Source organism: Semicossyphus pulcher, unplaced genomic scaffold, assembly GCF_022749685.1.
Source record: "Semicossyphus pulcher isolate SPU_LCO1_2020_fin unplaced genomic scaffold, fSemPul1.0.p SCAF_9, whole genome shotgun sequence".
Lineage (NCBI taxonomy): Eukaryota > Metazoa > Chordata > Actinopteri > Labriformes > Labridae > Semicossyphus > Semicossyphus pulcher.
Genome location: NW_027211770.1, coordinates 24,466,016 through 24,478,901, shown reverse-complemented (window position 1 = coordinate 24,478,901; position 12,886 = coordinate 24,466,016). Strand labels below are relative to the sequence as shown.

Sequence of the window (12,886 nt, the reverse complement as noted above, 5' to 3'; positions counted from 1 at the left end):
TAGACAAGGTAGCAGGAAGGTAAATACAAATAGAAACAAGAGTAGATAAAATAAATAAAAAATAAAATAAGAGGTATACAACTGGTATACAAAAGTGACAGATTAAGGAATAGAGTGACATGTATGGTTAATAGCAGTAGCATTTAGCAGTATGAAATGAGGTATAAGGTATAAGATATAGTATATAAAAGTATAAAATACAGTATGGTTTATTACAGTATGTATATGTATATAGTATATAGTATATAGTATATGTAATATTGAGTACTAAATAAATAATAAGAAGCAAAATTGCAATATGGAATAATAGTACAATAATAATAATAATAATAATAATAATAAAAATACTGATAATAATAATAATAATATACAGATAAAATGTAAAAATTGAATGTGAGAACTCTTAGCTGTTTTCAAACTTAAGGTAAATAATAAAATCTGCTTCCCACTGAGGAAGATTATAGTCAAACATAAATCTGGAGTTCATTTTTAATCTACTGGATTTACCTGACCACCACCACCAGACGTCTCGTGAACCTTTCTTTTGAGTTCAACGGAAAGCAATCAACAACAACAATAGGGTTGGGAAACCGGAAGTTGTAACGTAAAAACGGTAATAAAAATTATAATGTCTTTTTTTTCCTCCAGTATTTATTATAGAATTTGTTTAAAACGTAAATATTGGAAATAATTTGAGTTAAAAATCTTTAAAATAAACAAGTTAATGTGTTGTAAATATTTAGGAACCCCCCTCTTACCACCAATGGTAGAACCGTCCATTGTGACGTTTTAAAAATTCAGCAGGCAGGGTCGGCAGTTGGCTTACTACTCAGAGAAGAAAATCCGTTGTTGTGGAGAGGAAGAAAGGCTCAAGAAATTCGAGGAACGCTCACCGTACAAACCACGAGCGTTAAACCCCAGTTTGTGCGGGTCGATTTTTCTCTATCTTATTTTTTCCCCTTTGTTTAGCCAACATGGCTTGTGGAGCTACGTTAAAGCGGTCGATGGAGTTTGAGGCCCTCCTCAGTCCCCAGTCTCCCAAGCGGAGAAGGTGCAATCCACTACCGGGGACTCCCAGCACTCCGTCCCCGCAAAGATGCAACCTCCGTCCCCCAGTCGACAGCCCAACGCATTCGATGTCTCCCCCGGCCATAGGAGGCGAACACAGGCTCACCCCAGGTATGGAATTAAACCAGAATTGGCGTTTTTCTGCGTTTCAGGGTGGGTGTCATGGGGGAGGGGGTTTGGGTGGAGTGGAATGGAATGGATAGCTAGCTAGTTGAGAGAATCAGAATGGGGGTTGGAAGCTAAACGGTAACGTTGGCTAAGCTAAGCTAACTCGAGGAAAGGGCATGTCGTCGCTAAGTTACCGAAACAGATCATTCTTACTTATCATAACAAATTAGCAGGAGTAACAAGTAGAAACGGCTGTATAGATATTCATGAGTGGCATTTTGCTCGGTCATTGTATTGTTGAATACTTGGTTTAGTTAGCTTACAGTAACTCATACTGATTTACTCATGAGTGCGTTGGATTCATAGCTCTTTAATCAGCTAAATAAAGACTATTACTAGCATAGTGGCAGTTGAATATAACAATAAGACTGCCCTAATCAGCTTTGTATGTACAATCTGCAGCTGTAGTGTGGATTATCACTATTTGTACTGTTAATATGTTTAATTATATATTAGTTTGGGATTAAACAAAAGATCCTGCCCGTGCTCTAAACACCTGGGTGACTATTCTAGCCTGTTGGCTCTCCTTAGAAGACAAATGGCATCACAGCAGCAGGCACATCATGGCAGCCTGTTAATTAGGAGCTGCCTGGGTAATGTTCCTTGGGTTTAGTGCCACAATTGTCTTGCATAGAGGTGGGGGTTACCATTATGCACCACGACCATTTCTTTTCATCTTCAGGCCTGCAGGGCATTGTTCATTTCCTTTATGTCTGTACTCTTTTTCTCTCCCATTGACTTGGAAAGCTCCGCTGTAAGGGTTGGACGGGTGTGGGGCGCACAAGTAGACCCAAGATAATTACCTAGCCTTCTACACAGTGATCCAGTGAAGCTCAGTGTATGTGCCAATCACTGAGATTGGGCAGTGTGATAGCAGTGAGGGCTAATCCTTTTCGAACTCCAATTAAAAACAATTCTGGACATGTTTATGATCAGTTCAATGCTGGAAAAATGAGGGATTACAAGATAGAGACGGCTATACTACTACCTGTGCCAAGACATTCTGTTAACTCCCAGATCGTCATTATGTGCACCAGTGATTAGATGTCCATCACCTTATAGCACACAGCATATTTTGAAGAACATAGCTTTCTTAAGGTGCTTGTTAGCCCCCCTGTTGTGTATGCTTTCCTCATAATGACTTTTCATACTGCTTGCAGAAGAAGTGTTGTGATTCATTCTTCGTTGTAACCTGGTAACTGTTCAACCACTTATCTCGTCCATTAAACTGGTTAAATACCCCCCTCCCAACCCTGAATGTCTAACATACTCATGTTTTTTCATCAACTAAGGCTGAGGAATATTATGTTATTGGTGCCTGACTGTCAGCCGGCATCCCCCTCTAGTTCTGTGCTTAGCTTAGATCTCAGTTGGTGTTCTTCATGGGAGATTTACCTGCACAGGAGGTGAATAACTCATGAATCGAAAGTAAAGTGTGAGTTAGATGAAGCAACTCAACTAAAATGTAAGCTAACAAGAGCCGACATACAGTGGTCCTAACTTGCTCAATAAGCCTGCCCTGCTGCATCATTTATTAAGACAAAAGGCAACTCATGGTCTCTGTTGTGCCTGTTTTTTGCACTGTAAGGGAAAAATGCTTCATTGCTCCCAGGGAAGCTTTGCTGAGAGCATTAACACTCGCACACATACATGTAGGTGTTGACGGAGATGTCGTCACAGCTGGCAAATGCCTTTATTTCTGCCTCTGGTGTACTGCGTGTTACACTCTTCCTGGTTGCCAAAGATTAACAGTGATTTAAGGAGTATTTTGTTTCCCAGAAGGCTCAGGGCAGTTCCTTGCAGTTGCCTGGTGTTTAAGACATAGCCTACTTAACCATGTTATAGCTTTCATCATAAATGCAATCTGACTTGCTCATTATGTGTCCATTACATAGTAGTATTTATAGTGGGGCTATGTTTATATTACTACACAAAATGAGTCATTAGGAGTATTTTTTTCTGGTATTCTTGGTCTGATGTCATATTTAGCCTGAACTTTGTGTTAAGAATCCAAAAGGCCTCTTCTGCGTTCCATGTCTCCCATAGTCTGTCCGTCGCGCTGAATTACAGCGCAGCAGCTGCAAGTAAATCTGCAAGTAATGCACATTTGTCTGCTGCAGACATGAGGTCTGGATACCAGGTATTATACTCACCTTCAGCCAGAAAGAGGCCCCTCATGGGACTGGTGCTGCCATCCTGCCCTCCCTCTGTGGTTTGCCAAGTGAAAGCAGTTTTGTATTTAGAGAAAGGTCAGCTGTCATTTCTCCCACCCGTCTCTACCCACACAGGCTTTCCAGCTAGTCAGGTTTGCTTTTGGTGAACAAGGCCGTGTGTGCAGGCGAGACTCTGGGATCTGATAATGCCAAGGTATCCTTGTAATTATTTCATAATGTAGATAGGATCACCCTCTCTGTTCTCCTCTGCCTCCTTCATGTGCTGCCAGTCTGGGCTTGTGCTGTGGTAAAAATTCCCCCAGCTGACAGATGAGGCTGAACAGGTTGACTTGGTTCAGGTTTACAGCTTGGACAGAAAAGTGTGTTATTCATAGTTTCAGCTGTAGGGCTGTCCAAGTATTCTTGACTAAACTTGACCTGCTGTCTGGTCAGGAAGGTCGTATTGACAGGGAAACAATGGATCTTGTACAGGTAGATGAATAAAAACAAATACCACTGATTAGCAGTGAGAAATGTAGACAAGTCTTTGTGATTGATGATATATGGTTTAGGACAATGTCTGAAAATTAAAATAGATTTTCACCTGAGCTTTGGTAAATATGGTCCTGAACTGCCTATGCTTCCCTGTGCTCCTGTAGTTGAAAGTAACACAAGAGTTCTCCTCAAACACAACTTGGCGTCATGGGCTAGCGCTGATAAAAGTGAGGAGTTAGTTCCCAAAAGGCAACATCTCCTCCGTCATCTGGAAGTGGTTCTGTTTTGAAGCGTACACCTGAGCAAATCTCAGTCCGCTGTATAATTTGTGTGAAGTCTGTGTCAACTCAACCTGAAGTGTGTTGCACTGCTGGTTGCACAAGATAGCAGCAGCCCGAAAACACCTGGTAGTAAACAGGCCACATGTGAGCTGACATATCAATGAATAAAGACATTTGGAGATTTACTTTAGGCCATAACACTAAGCCCTAATGTCAACCATTTTGCCACCATAATCTTTCAACTGTAGCTTAAGTTGAGGAAGGACAAACATAATTGGCTGCCAGACTATCCAAAATTACACGAGTCTCTCCAACTTTGACTCAAACATGTCAGAAATAATAGATTCCTCATTCACAAGCTTCTTGATAGTCATATCTTTAGATGCTTCTACCCATTTCAGCTGTTCTGAACTAAAAAGGCTCACCCCTTGCGTCTTTTTTTGCAGATGGGCACCTTGAACTGTCCCATAATACATCACAGGCAACTTCCTGGCACTTGGGACATTTGAAACCCACCGCCCCCCAACAATCCCTTAGCTATGGAGGGTGAAATGAAATGAGTCAGCTTTGTTTTCTCTGCAACCACCATGTCCAATCTATCCAGCCGATCTCCCTTTCGTATTCAGTATTCGGCCTGTGCCTAAGCCTTTTAGCCAAGGCTTTCTCCACTGTTTCCCCCTGGCTCCCGGAAGCCTCTGTGATTGATTGCTTGGCCTGGTTGTGGCAGGGGTCATTGTTGCCAAGCAACACCCACAGTTGAGCTACTAGTAGTTGGCAGAGCTTGAAGTGACGGGCAGCAGCGGGTTTTCTCTCTCAGACACGTCGCATCTACACAGAAGTAGTGATGCTGTGAATGAATGTCTTTTTTCATAGAAGTAGTTGTTTTACCAGACAGAGTTGATTTTTGTTTTAGTCCTCTCTGGAGACAGCAACCGTCTCTCTCTTTGCTCTTATGGTCTTTGTTTGAACAACAATCACGATGAGTTCCTGTGTCTGCTAACGGGCTTCCCCCAGGAAATTGGTTACCGAGGGTGGCAAGACCTGCTACTCCACCCCACCCTACAAAGAAAATAACAACACGAATGACACAAAATGAAAGTGAAGGCTGCCATGCCTGCTTCTTCTTCATGCACAAAGTCCCCCCTATTATATAAAACTCTTAAACTAGGCTTAATCATCTGGGAAGATTATTTATTTTTGTGTGAATCAAAAGCCCCTTTCCCACTGGTCAAAAAACCTGCTAACACTCTGCTTTTTTGCTTAGTGGGAAAGGCTATACTTGGCATTCAGACCCGGGTCAAATGACTGCGGTAGACCCGGGTAATTATGGCCTCGACTCCAATCGGCAATGATGGGAACACAAAAACCGTGCCAACACGCTAATCTCCACCCACTTTCTAGCGTGACGCTATGTTCACCTCAGCTACAAACTCCGCCTGTCTCTGTCTAAGCAGCGCTCGAACATTGTTCCAAATAGACTATTTATATGTTTACTAACCCTGTTTCCGGCACATTTGTGACGTCCGATGGTGTCGCAGCAGAATAGAGACAGAAAGGAGTATACTCCACTGTCAATGGGAAGAGAGACAATCAGCATTTATTAGCGGGTCTTCCCGCGTCTGTAAAAGTAGCGTCAACGCGCTAATTTCGATGGGAAAGGGGTAAAATATGTTCTTTCTGCAGTGACATAAGAGCCATCACCCCAGTCGTAGCTAAACAAACAGACCCTGTCAGATTATGGTCTTGTATTGCTAATGCTGGATGGTTTCAGAGGCCACATGCAGTAGGAGCAGAGGTCTTTGTGAAGGCACCAGTTCTAGGCAATGTGGACCGATATACATTTCCAAATACATTTCCCTCCACATAAACATTCGATATTCCAGTTATTTTGATCTAATGCTGCTAATTTTGTGCAACGTACAGACAGTGCCACACTTCTCCCTGCCTCTGTTTTAGATGCTCTCAAAGACTTTATACAAACTTTAAAGCAGACAGTGATTTGTCTGGTCGGTGCTGCATAATGAAAACCCTTCCAGATAACTTTTCTTCACTTATATTAGCTCGTGTCACCATGTTGACATTTTACCTTTGTCCCAAGAGAACTCTCCTATAACTTTAAACTAAGGGAGCTCAGGATATCAGTGGTGGTTTCTTGTTGTTATAGTTACCAAAGTTTAAGTGAAAATTGATTTTTGTTTTTAAACACTGTCCTAAACCATACATTCAAATGTATTCAAAATAGGCTTCCCCAGCTCGAGGCCACATGTAACATAGCCTCTTCAAAATGGCTCTGGATGGAGAGGAAAGCAGGATTTTCTCTACAAACAAGCTTACTGGTGAGCTGGCTGAGATGACAGACACATACGGCCTCGGGCTCCCTCCCCACCCAAGATAAATGAGGCACGGTTCCCCAGATAGAAGAGTAACATGCACTGAACGGACATTTCACCCCCCTGTATGAATGGAGGAAGATAAAGTCCCTCTTCTGTTTGCCACATTTGGTTATCAGTGCTTGTTGAGGCCATGGTGTTTTTCTCCTGTTTTTCCCAGGACTTTTTGGAACTTTAACCTTATAATTGGATGTGTGTGCGCTGGCTGTTACCCATGTTTAAGCTGTGTCGACCCCGCGCAGCGGGGGCTGCACAGGGTTCTTCCTAAGGAGAAAACATTTGAGTTGACATGGGGGAAGGGACTGTGCAGGAAGCACATTTTCTTGACCAGTCATACGCTTATTTATGTGATCCTACGGTACCTGGATCACCTTTATTTATTTTATTAAAGTCCATATTAATTCCACGTTCAAGCCCTAGGACTTTGTGATTAAAAAAACACAGGGTAAACTGTATTATATGTTGTTCCTTGAATGAACCAAAGAGGACAAGGACAGCTCCTAAGAAGGCAGTGTTCAGAGAAATTAGAAATTGATTTTATCACAGGTAATATCTGGCATGTTAACAACCACAACAGGTAAATGTCTCATTGTGCAAAGAAACCAAAAAAGAGCCTCATTCCCTGCCCCCGTCACGTATGGCCTGATGGTGTTTAGCAGTGTTTTAAATGTGGGCTTAGTCTGCCTGTCTCTGCTTTGCTGTCTGTCTTTATTTACAGCTTGGGTCGATTAAAGATGAATGCAGACGATGCAGGAAGTTTGGAAACAATCTTCAATCGTGTCTCCAAACAACAGACTACTAAACATATTGTTTTTGACATTTTAAAACACATTGTGCTGTTATTAACATCCTACTCAAGTTTATGCACTTTTTACTTTTCAGAAAGATGGGAATAGCTGAGGATCATGTTTCATCAATGCTATGCCTGTACAGTACTCACCTGGCTAGCAGCACAGTTAATCAAGTTAAGCGTACAGTGAGACAGATGATTTCCAGTTTTACACTGTCTGCATTGCAGTGTAGTATTACATAGATCGGTTTCTTTGTGGAGCTAGAAAAAAACAGCAAGCGTCTCTTCAGCCCCTTAACAAGTCTCCGAAGAGTTGGAGGCTTTTATTTTCAAACACAGATTTATGTTGCAGCCTTAATATAAGCTTTATCACCAGCTGTAGCTTGGCGTGAAGAAAGCATCGTGACAAACTTTGGAAGGGAAGTGAAAGTGGTGCATCAACAGGATCACGAAGTGTTATTAGGTCAGCTGTGTGTTGTCAAAGCTATGAGTCTAATACTTGCCTTTGTCTTTCACACCTTTACTTCCTGTCTATTTGTTGTTGTTGTTAGTCGTATAAGAGACAACACAGGAAGTGAGTCGAGCTGTAGACTTATTGTTTTTAATACTGAATGATTACGCCTTCCTCTAATTATCCCTGTTCATGCTGGAATGTAATTAACATTGTATGAATGTTTTTGTGGTGGGTGTAGTACTGAAAGAACAGACTAAAAAAATATAATTAATATACTGGATGTTTCCTTTCTGTAATGAACAATTGTCCCAATCACTGAATAGAAAACATTAATATATCTTGTGTAACTTGTGCTGGATAGATTTATATGGCCTTTTCATTAGTCAAACAAAGACTGAAGCACATTATACTTTTGAAAACCTGCAAAGATTAAGGATGTGGATACAAAATTTCAACAATGATAATAATTCAACTAAGTCTTAGGATTACTTCTGCCCTGGTTGTAACAGTTTCTGTCCTCGTCTCTGTTCGTCCCTACAGAGCAGATCTTCCAGAACCTGCGTCAGGAGTACAGCCGGATCCAGAGGCGGCGGCAGCTGGAAGGGGCCTTCAACCAGACCGAGGCCTGTAGCTCCAGTGATGCCCCCAGCCCCAGCACCTCCCTCAACGCCCCCAGCTCCCCACCAGGTAGGAGAATTTACTGCTGCCCCTCCCTACACACGCACACACAAACTGTTGTTTATGGCTTTTTCTCCAGAGGCCGTGTCTTCTGGTCATGCAGGGCTGTAATGGGTACAGCGTGGAGGTACTGGTGTTAGTTTATGGATGTTTTTTCCCAATTTGAACCACATGCTAAACATATTTGTGTTTTAGCAGCTATTGATTCATCTAGGTCTGTCTGACCAGAACTCCCTCTCTCTTGCTTTTGTGTGCAGAGTGCTAAAACATTATAGCCTCTGTCTCGAACTGGTAGTTTCTTTTAAACCTGTAGGAGTTTACTGTACGTGTGCAGGTTAGTACCTTTGCTAAAGGCGATCAAATAATGTCTGCTTTGTTTTGTTCTCATGTAAGTCCCACAACACTGAACTGACCCCTACTCCAGACACCAAAAACCTCACAAACACCAGGACCACTTCTTTTGTAAGCCAGATTCATGTCTGTGCAGTCCCCAAACATCAGTTACGAATGATAAAGCCATTCATTCTGCAAGGCCTGCCAAAGACTGTTGGCTGGACCTGCCTGACAACTCACTAATGGAGGTGTCTCTCTCATGTGAGTTCAGTCGAACCCTATTGAAGTTATTGATAAGTGTACCATGTCTTTTTCTCTTAATACTGTTAAATGTAATGAATTTGTTTCAGATGGAGCTTCATTTAGGCAGCACATTCCATGCTTCCTAGTACATAAAGGAGGACAAATCAAACTTTTAAGGAGGGCCAGAGAATAAGTTAGATTTGCTGTTTGTAATGTGAAGATCTCACAAAGAAAGAGAAGAGGCAGTCTTTGTAAACAAGTTAATAAATCCACATGTGATACGGATAAAGTATAAACCACAGAAGATTAAACCCAGAAAAGCAAACCGTTATTGAATTCTTGGTTGACACAGACATATCTTTGGAGAGCAAACAACCGTGGCCTTTTTCTTTTGTTCAACATGGCTGTCCGGACAGGAAGGATTTTAGTTTTTACAATGTAGTCATGCAAGGTTTCATCTTAAAGGGCCAGTTTGCCGATTTCCAACCTCAGTCCTATCATGCTATTATGGGGAGCTAATTCCATTATGGTAGAAAAAAATGCAATTTCACTCTGTGCCTTTGGAGGACGCTATCCGCTTTTCCAAAGGGCCCTGGAAAACCTGCTAAACTACACTTCCTCAATCTAGGACGCTCGCCTCCGATGTCATGTCCCGTTCAAAATCGCCAGGAGGCATTTTTTTGGACAATCCACCGGTATATTCTCGTTGTATTTCAGATTCTGTCCCGCTCTGAGCCGTTGCCTGCAGCGAAAACAGAAGTATTTCACTCCAGCGTCTCTCGCTGGGCTGTTCCTTTCAGAGGGAGGGACGCAATGCACGCTGGGTGTTGTAGGAATGTAGAATGGGCGAAACCACGAGCTGTTTGTACAACTTTCTCCACAGCTATGGCGCCAATATCAAATATTATTGCTTCTATTGATTACAGAGAACACCAGCTTTGACTGACAGTGGCTTTTTACAGGGGAGAATTGCTCCTTTAATTTTCTACACTTACCTCTGAAATGTGTGTAGTGCCAACAAATATGGCAAGTTAGCAGGTCCCCTTTAAAACCACATTTGTCTTGCATAACAGTGGAGCAGTTTGATGCGTGAAAGCACAATTGGGCAGTCGGGGTGTGCGTATAATCTAAGCCTCGGGCCCTCAGGCTCCTCTGTCTCACTTTCCCACTCTGCAGTATCGTCTCATAGATCACACTGACTGCGCTGTTACTGACCCGGCCTCTTTCTGTCTCCGAGACGGCCATTAAACCTTCATCCTCGCTCTGCCATCCCCGCCTGTGATTTACAAACATTTTAGTCGAAAGGGTTCATAGCTGATCTCAAAGGCCTAAGCTAAAGCTGGCTCCAGCAGCACTGCGACAGACACAGGGGAGACTCGGAGAGAGATCACATTAGTGCTGCATGACCCTGTTAGCTGGCAGAGGTGAGGGACGGCAGAAAACAAAGCTGTAAATTAGCACCTGGCCGAGCATCCCGGAGAGAGGACATTTCGATCGCTGCACCAGAGATGTGAATAATTCAGCATTTTTCAATGCTTATCTGATTTTGTGTTTCTCAGGTGCCTCAAGGAAGGACCAGCCCTCGTTTACACTGAAGCAAGTGAGCTACCTGTGTGAGCGGCTGCTGAAAGACCACGAGGAGAAGATCCGGGAGGAGTATGAACAGATCCTTAACACAAAACTCGCAGGTAATAACCGTCCCTCCATTAGAACATATAATAAAAGCCATAAAACCAGGACTTTAAAATCAGCATTGACATTTCATGTGTTCAGCAGGTTCTTGTACTCTGGCAGTGTAAAAGTGTCACTATTTAATGAGAAACATCCAGCTGCCTCCCTTATGAGCATCTTTTCATATATTAACTGATAACGTCTGCAGTGCTGGCATCCATGAATCCCTCCAACAGCGTTTATACATGCTTCTAGGAGCCAAGACTTTACAAGAGCAACGAGCATGTGCAGTGAAGATGGTATTAAATGTAGAAGCTGAAGCAAAACTGCATTCAATCAGACTATTCACATTAAATCGCTCATCTTTTTTTAAATTTGTTTTGGCCCTACTTTCCCCTGAAGTTGGAATTTTTCTTACCCAAAATTTTAGCTTTCAAAGTGTCTATACATTTTACAACATTTGAACATTTGTTTCCTTTGACTTTTTCTGTGATCACAATAATGTAGATGTCAATATAGCCAATCAAATCGTATTAGAATCGGGGTTTATTGCCAAGTAGGTTTACTCATACAAGGAATTTGTTTTGGTGTTTCGGTGCTGAACAATTCACACAGAACTAGAATAAAAATAAGTAAAAGACTAAAATAGAACAAGATAAAAAATGGGCAATAAGAATAAAGATATAAAAACAATACTTATAATACAAAAATCTGTACTACAGGTGTAATTACAAACTGCACAGATGTGCGGGATATTGGTGAGTACAAAAAGCCTATAAAGTTAAAAATAGTGCAGTGTACAGACAATATAAAAGTCCAGTGTGCGTTAATGTAACACATTCTGATTTAGAGTCTTAACATTCGTGAAATGTTATGAGGGGCCAGACAGTCCATGTCAAGTGGGAGGGTGCGGTGGGGCCAGGGCACTGTTGGTTAGGGTTGGCAGCAGAGGATGTTCTACAGCTGTGCAGCAAACTGTGAGTTTGGCTGTTTTCAAACAAAGAGCAGGAGAAGACTGAACAGATTTATAAGAAGCTTGGACTCAGCAGCCCCCCAGATGTTTGCTGTAATGCACAATTTTGTTTTTGTGGCCTGAAAATAGCACAAAGGAGATTTTTTTTCTGTTCAGGAGTTTCAGTGCGGACATTTATGCACAGACTACTGTGGATGTTTTACATGGCAACTTACACAACAATGTGTGGTGTTTAAATCTGCAGCAAATATGCTCACTGCCATCTTTTCGTCTTTCCAGAACAATATGAATCTTTTGTGAAATTCACACAAGACCAGATCATGCGAAGATACGGAGCCCGGCCTGCTAGTTGTGAGTATAATAAACTACCAAGACTTATTTTCTCCCTCAAAGGGTATACGTTACACTAAACACACACTAAATCTGTGTTATGAGTTGAAAATGTGTGTGACTGTAACACTAATCTACATCATCAATCATTCTGTGTGTTTCAGACGTCTCCTGAACTCACATCGATGAGATTTCCAACTTCCTCTCACAAGATGGCTGCTCCTTCGGCCCCCTTCCACTTGATTTTCATTTTATTTACCAATCCCCCCCCCCCCCTCGGTCTCAAACTGTTTGGGTGCCATGGTTTATCCTCTTTTTAATCCAAATGTTGATTTCTTACTTCAAAATTGCTGCTGGCCAAAAGCTCGAAGAATCTGAAAGATAAACTGTGTATGAAGCCCGACCTCTTCTCCTTGTTGATATACTCTTTCTGACTAAAGCAGATCTGTGTCAAATCTCTTGCCGGCGCTGTAGAAAAAGCTTATTGGCTCATGTGATCATTCTGTATAACCTTCCAGCAGCTGTATTTAAAGGCTCCCGCTTCTCACGTTGTCCCGCTTTTCTTACCCCTCCCTCCCCCTCCCCTCCCCCCTTCCTCCTCACAACTCTTTACCTGAGAATGTGGATTTTTCTCCCTTTTGAAAAAAATAAAAGTTCTGTGATTAAAACGTGTTGTCTGGGAAGTTTTTCTTGAAGCAGCAAAATTATGTATTTGATTAATTAATCTCACCACAATGCTGATAGTAATATAATATCGTTTTTATGGCATAACATACCTCAGCAGCTAAAGTTGGTCTAATGGTTTTAGGATTGTTGAGGTGTATATTTCCATTTTCCAGAGAACCTAAAGTGCATGTCA

General features: G+C 42.0%; 1 protein-coding gene across 1 annotated transcript; it reads left to right on the top strand.

Moving 5' to 3' along the window:
- Nucleotides 1-817: 817 nt before the first annotated feature.
- akirin1 (akirin 1) lies at nucleotides 818-12,695 on the top strand. The gene is made up of 5 exons (XM_069656465.1): nucleotides 818-1,179; nucleotides 8,340-8,486; nucleotides 10,613-10,741; nucleotides 11,977-12,048; nucleotides 12,192-12,695. Exons 1-5 carry the CDS (start codon nucleotides 975-977, stop codon nucleotides 12,200-12,202), a joined length of 564 nt encoding a protein of 187 aa, XP_069512566.1. The 5' UTR covers nucleotides 818-974; the 3' UTR covers nucleotides 12,203-12,695.
- The last annotated feature ends 191 nt before the right edge of the window (nucleotides 12,696-12,886 follow it).

What these genes read in the sequence shown, in the direction of transcription:
- akirin1 (XM_069656465.1), top strand. Translation starts at nt 975, where the DNA reads ATGGCTTGTGGAGCTACGTTAAAGCGGTCGATGGAGTTTGAGGCCCTC. An exon ending in CGCCCCCAGCTCCCCACCAG is followed by an intron (nt 8,487 to 10,612) that starts GTAGGAGAATTT and finishes TGTGTTTCTCAG; the next exon opens with GTGCCTCAAGGAAGGACCAG. An exon ending in CCTTAACACAAAACTCGCAG is followed by an intron (nt 10,742 to 11,976) that starts GTAATAACCGTC and finishes TCGTCTTTCCAG; the next exon opens with AACAATATGAATCTTTTGTG.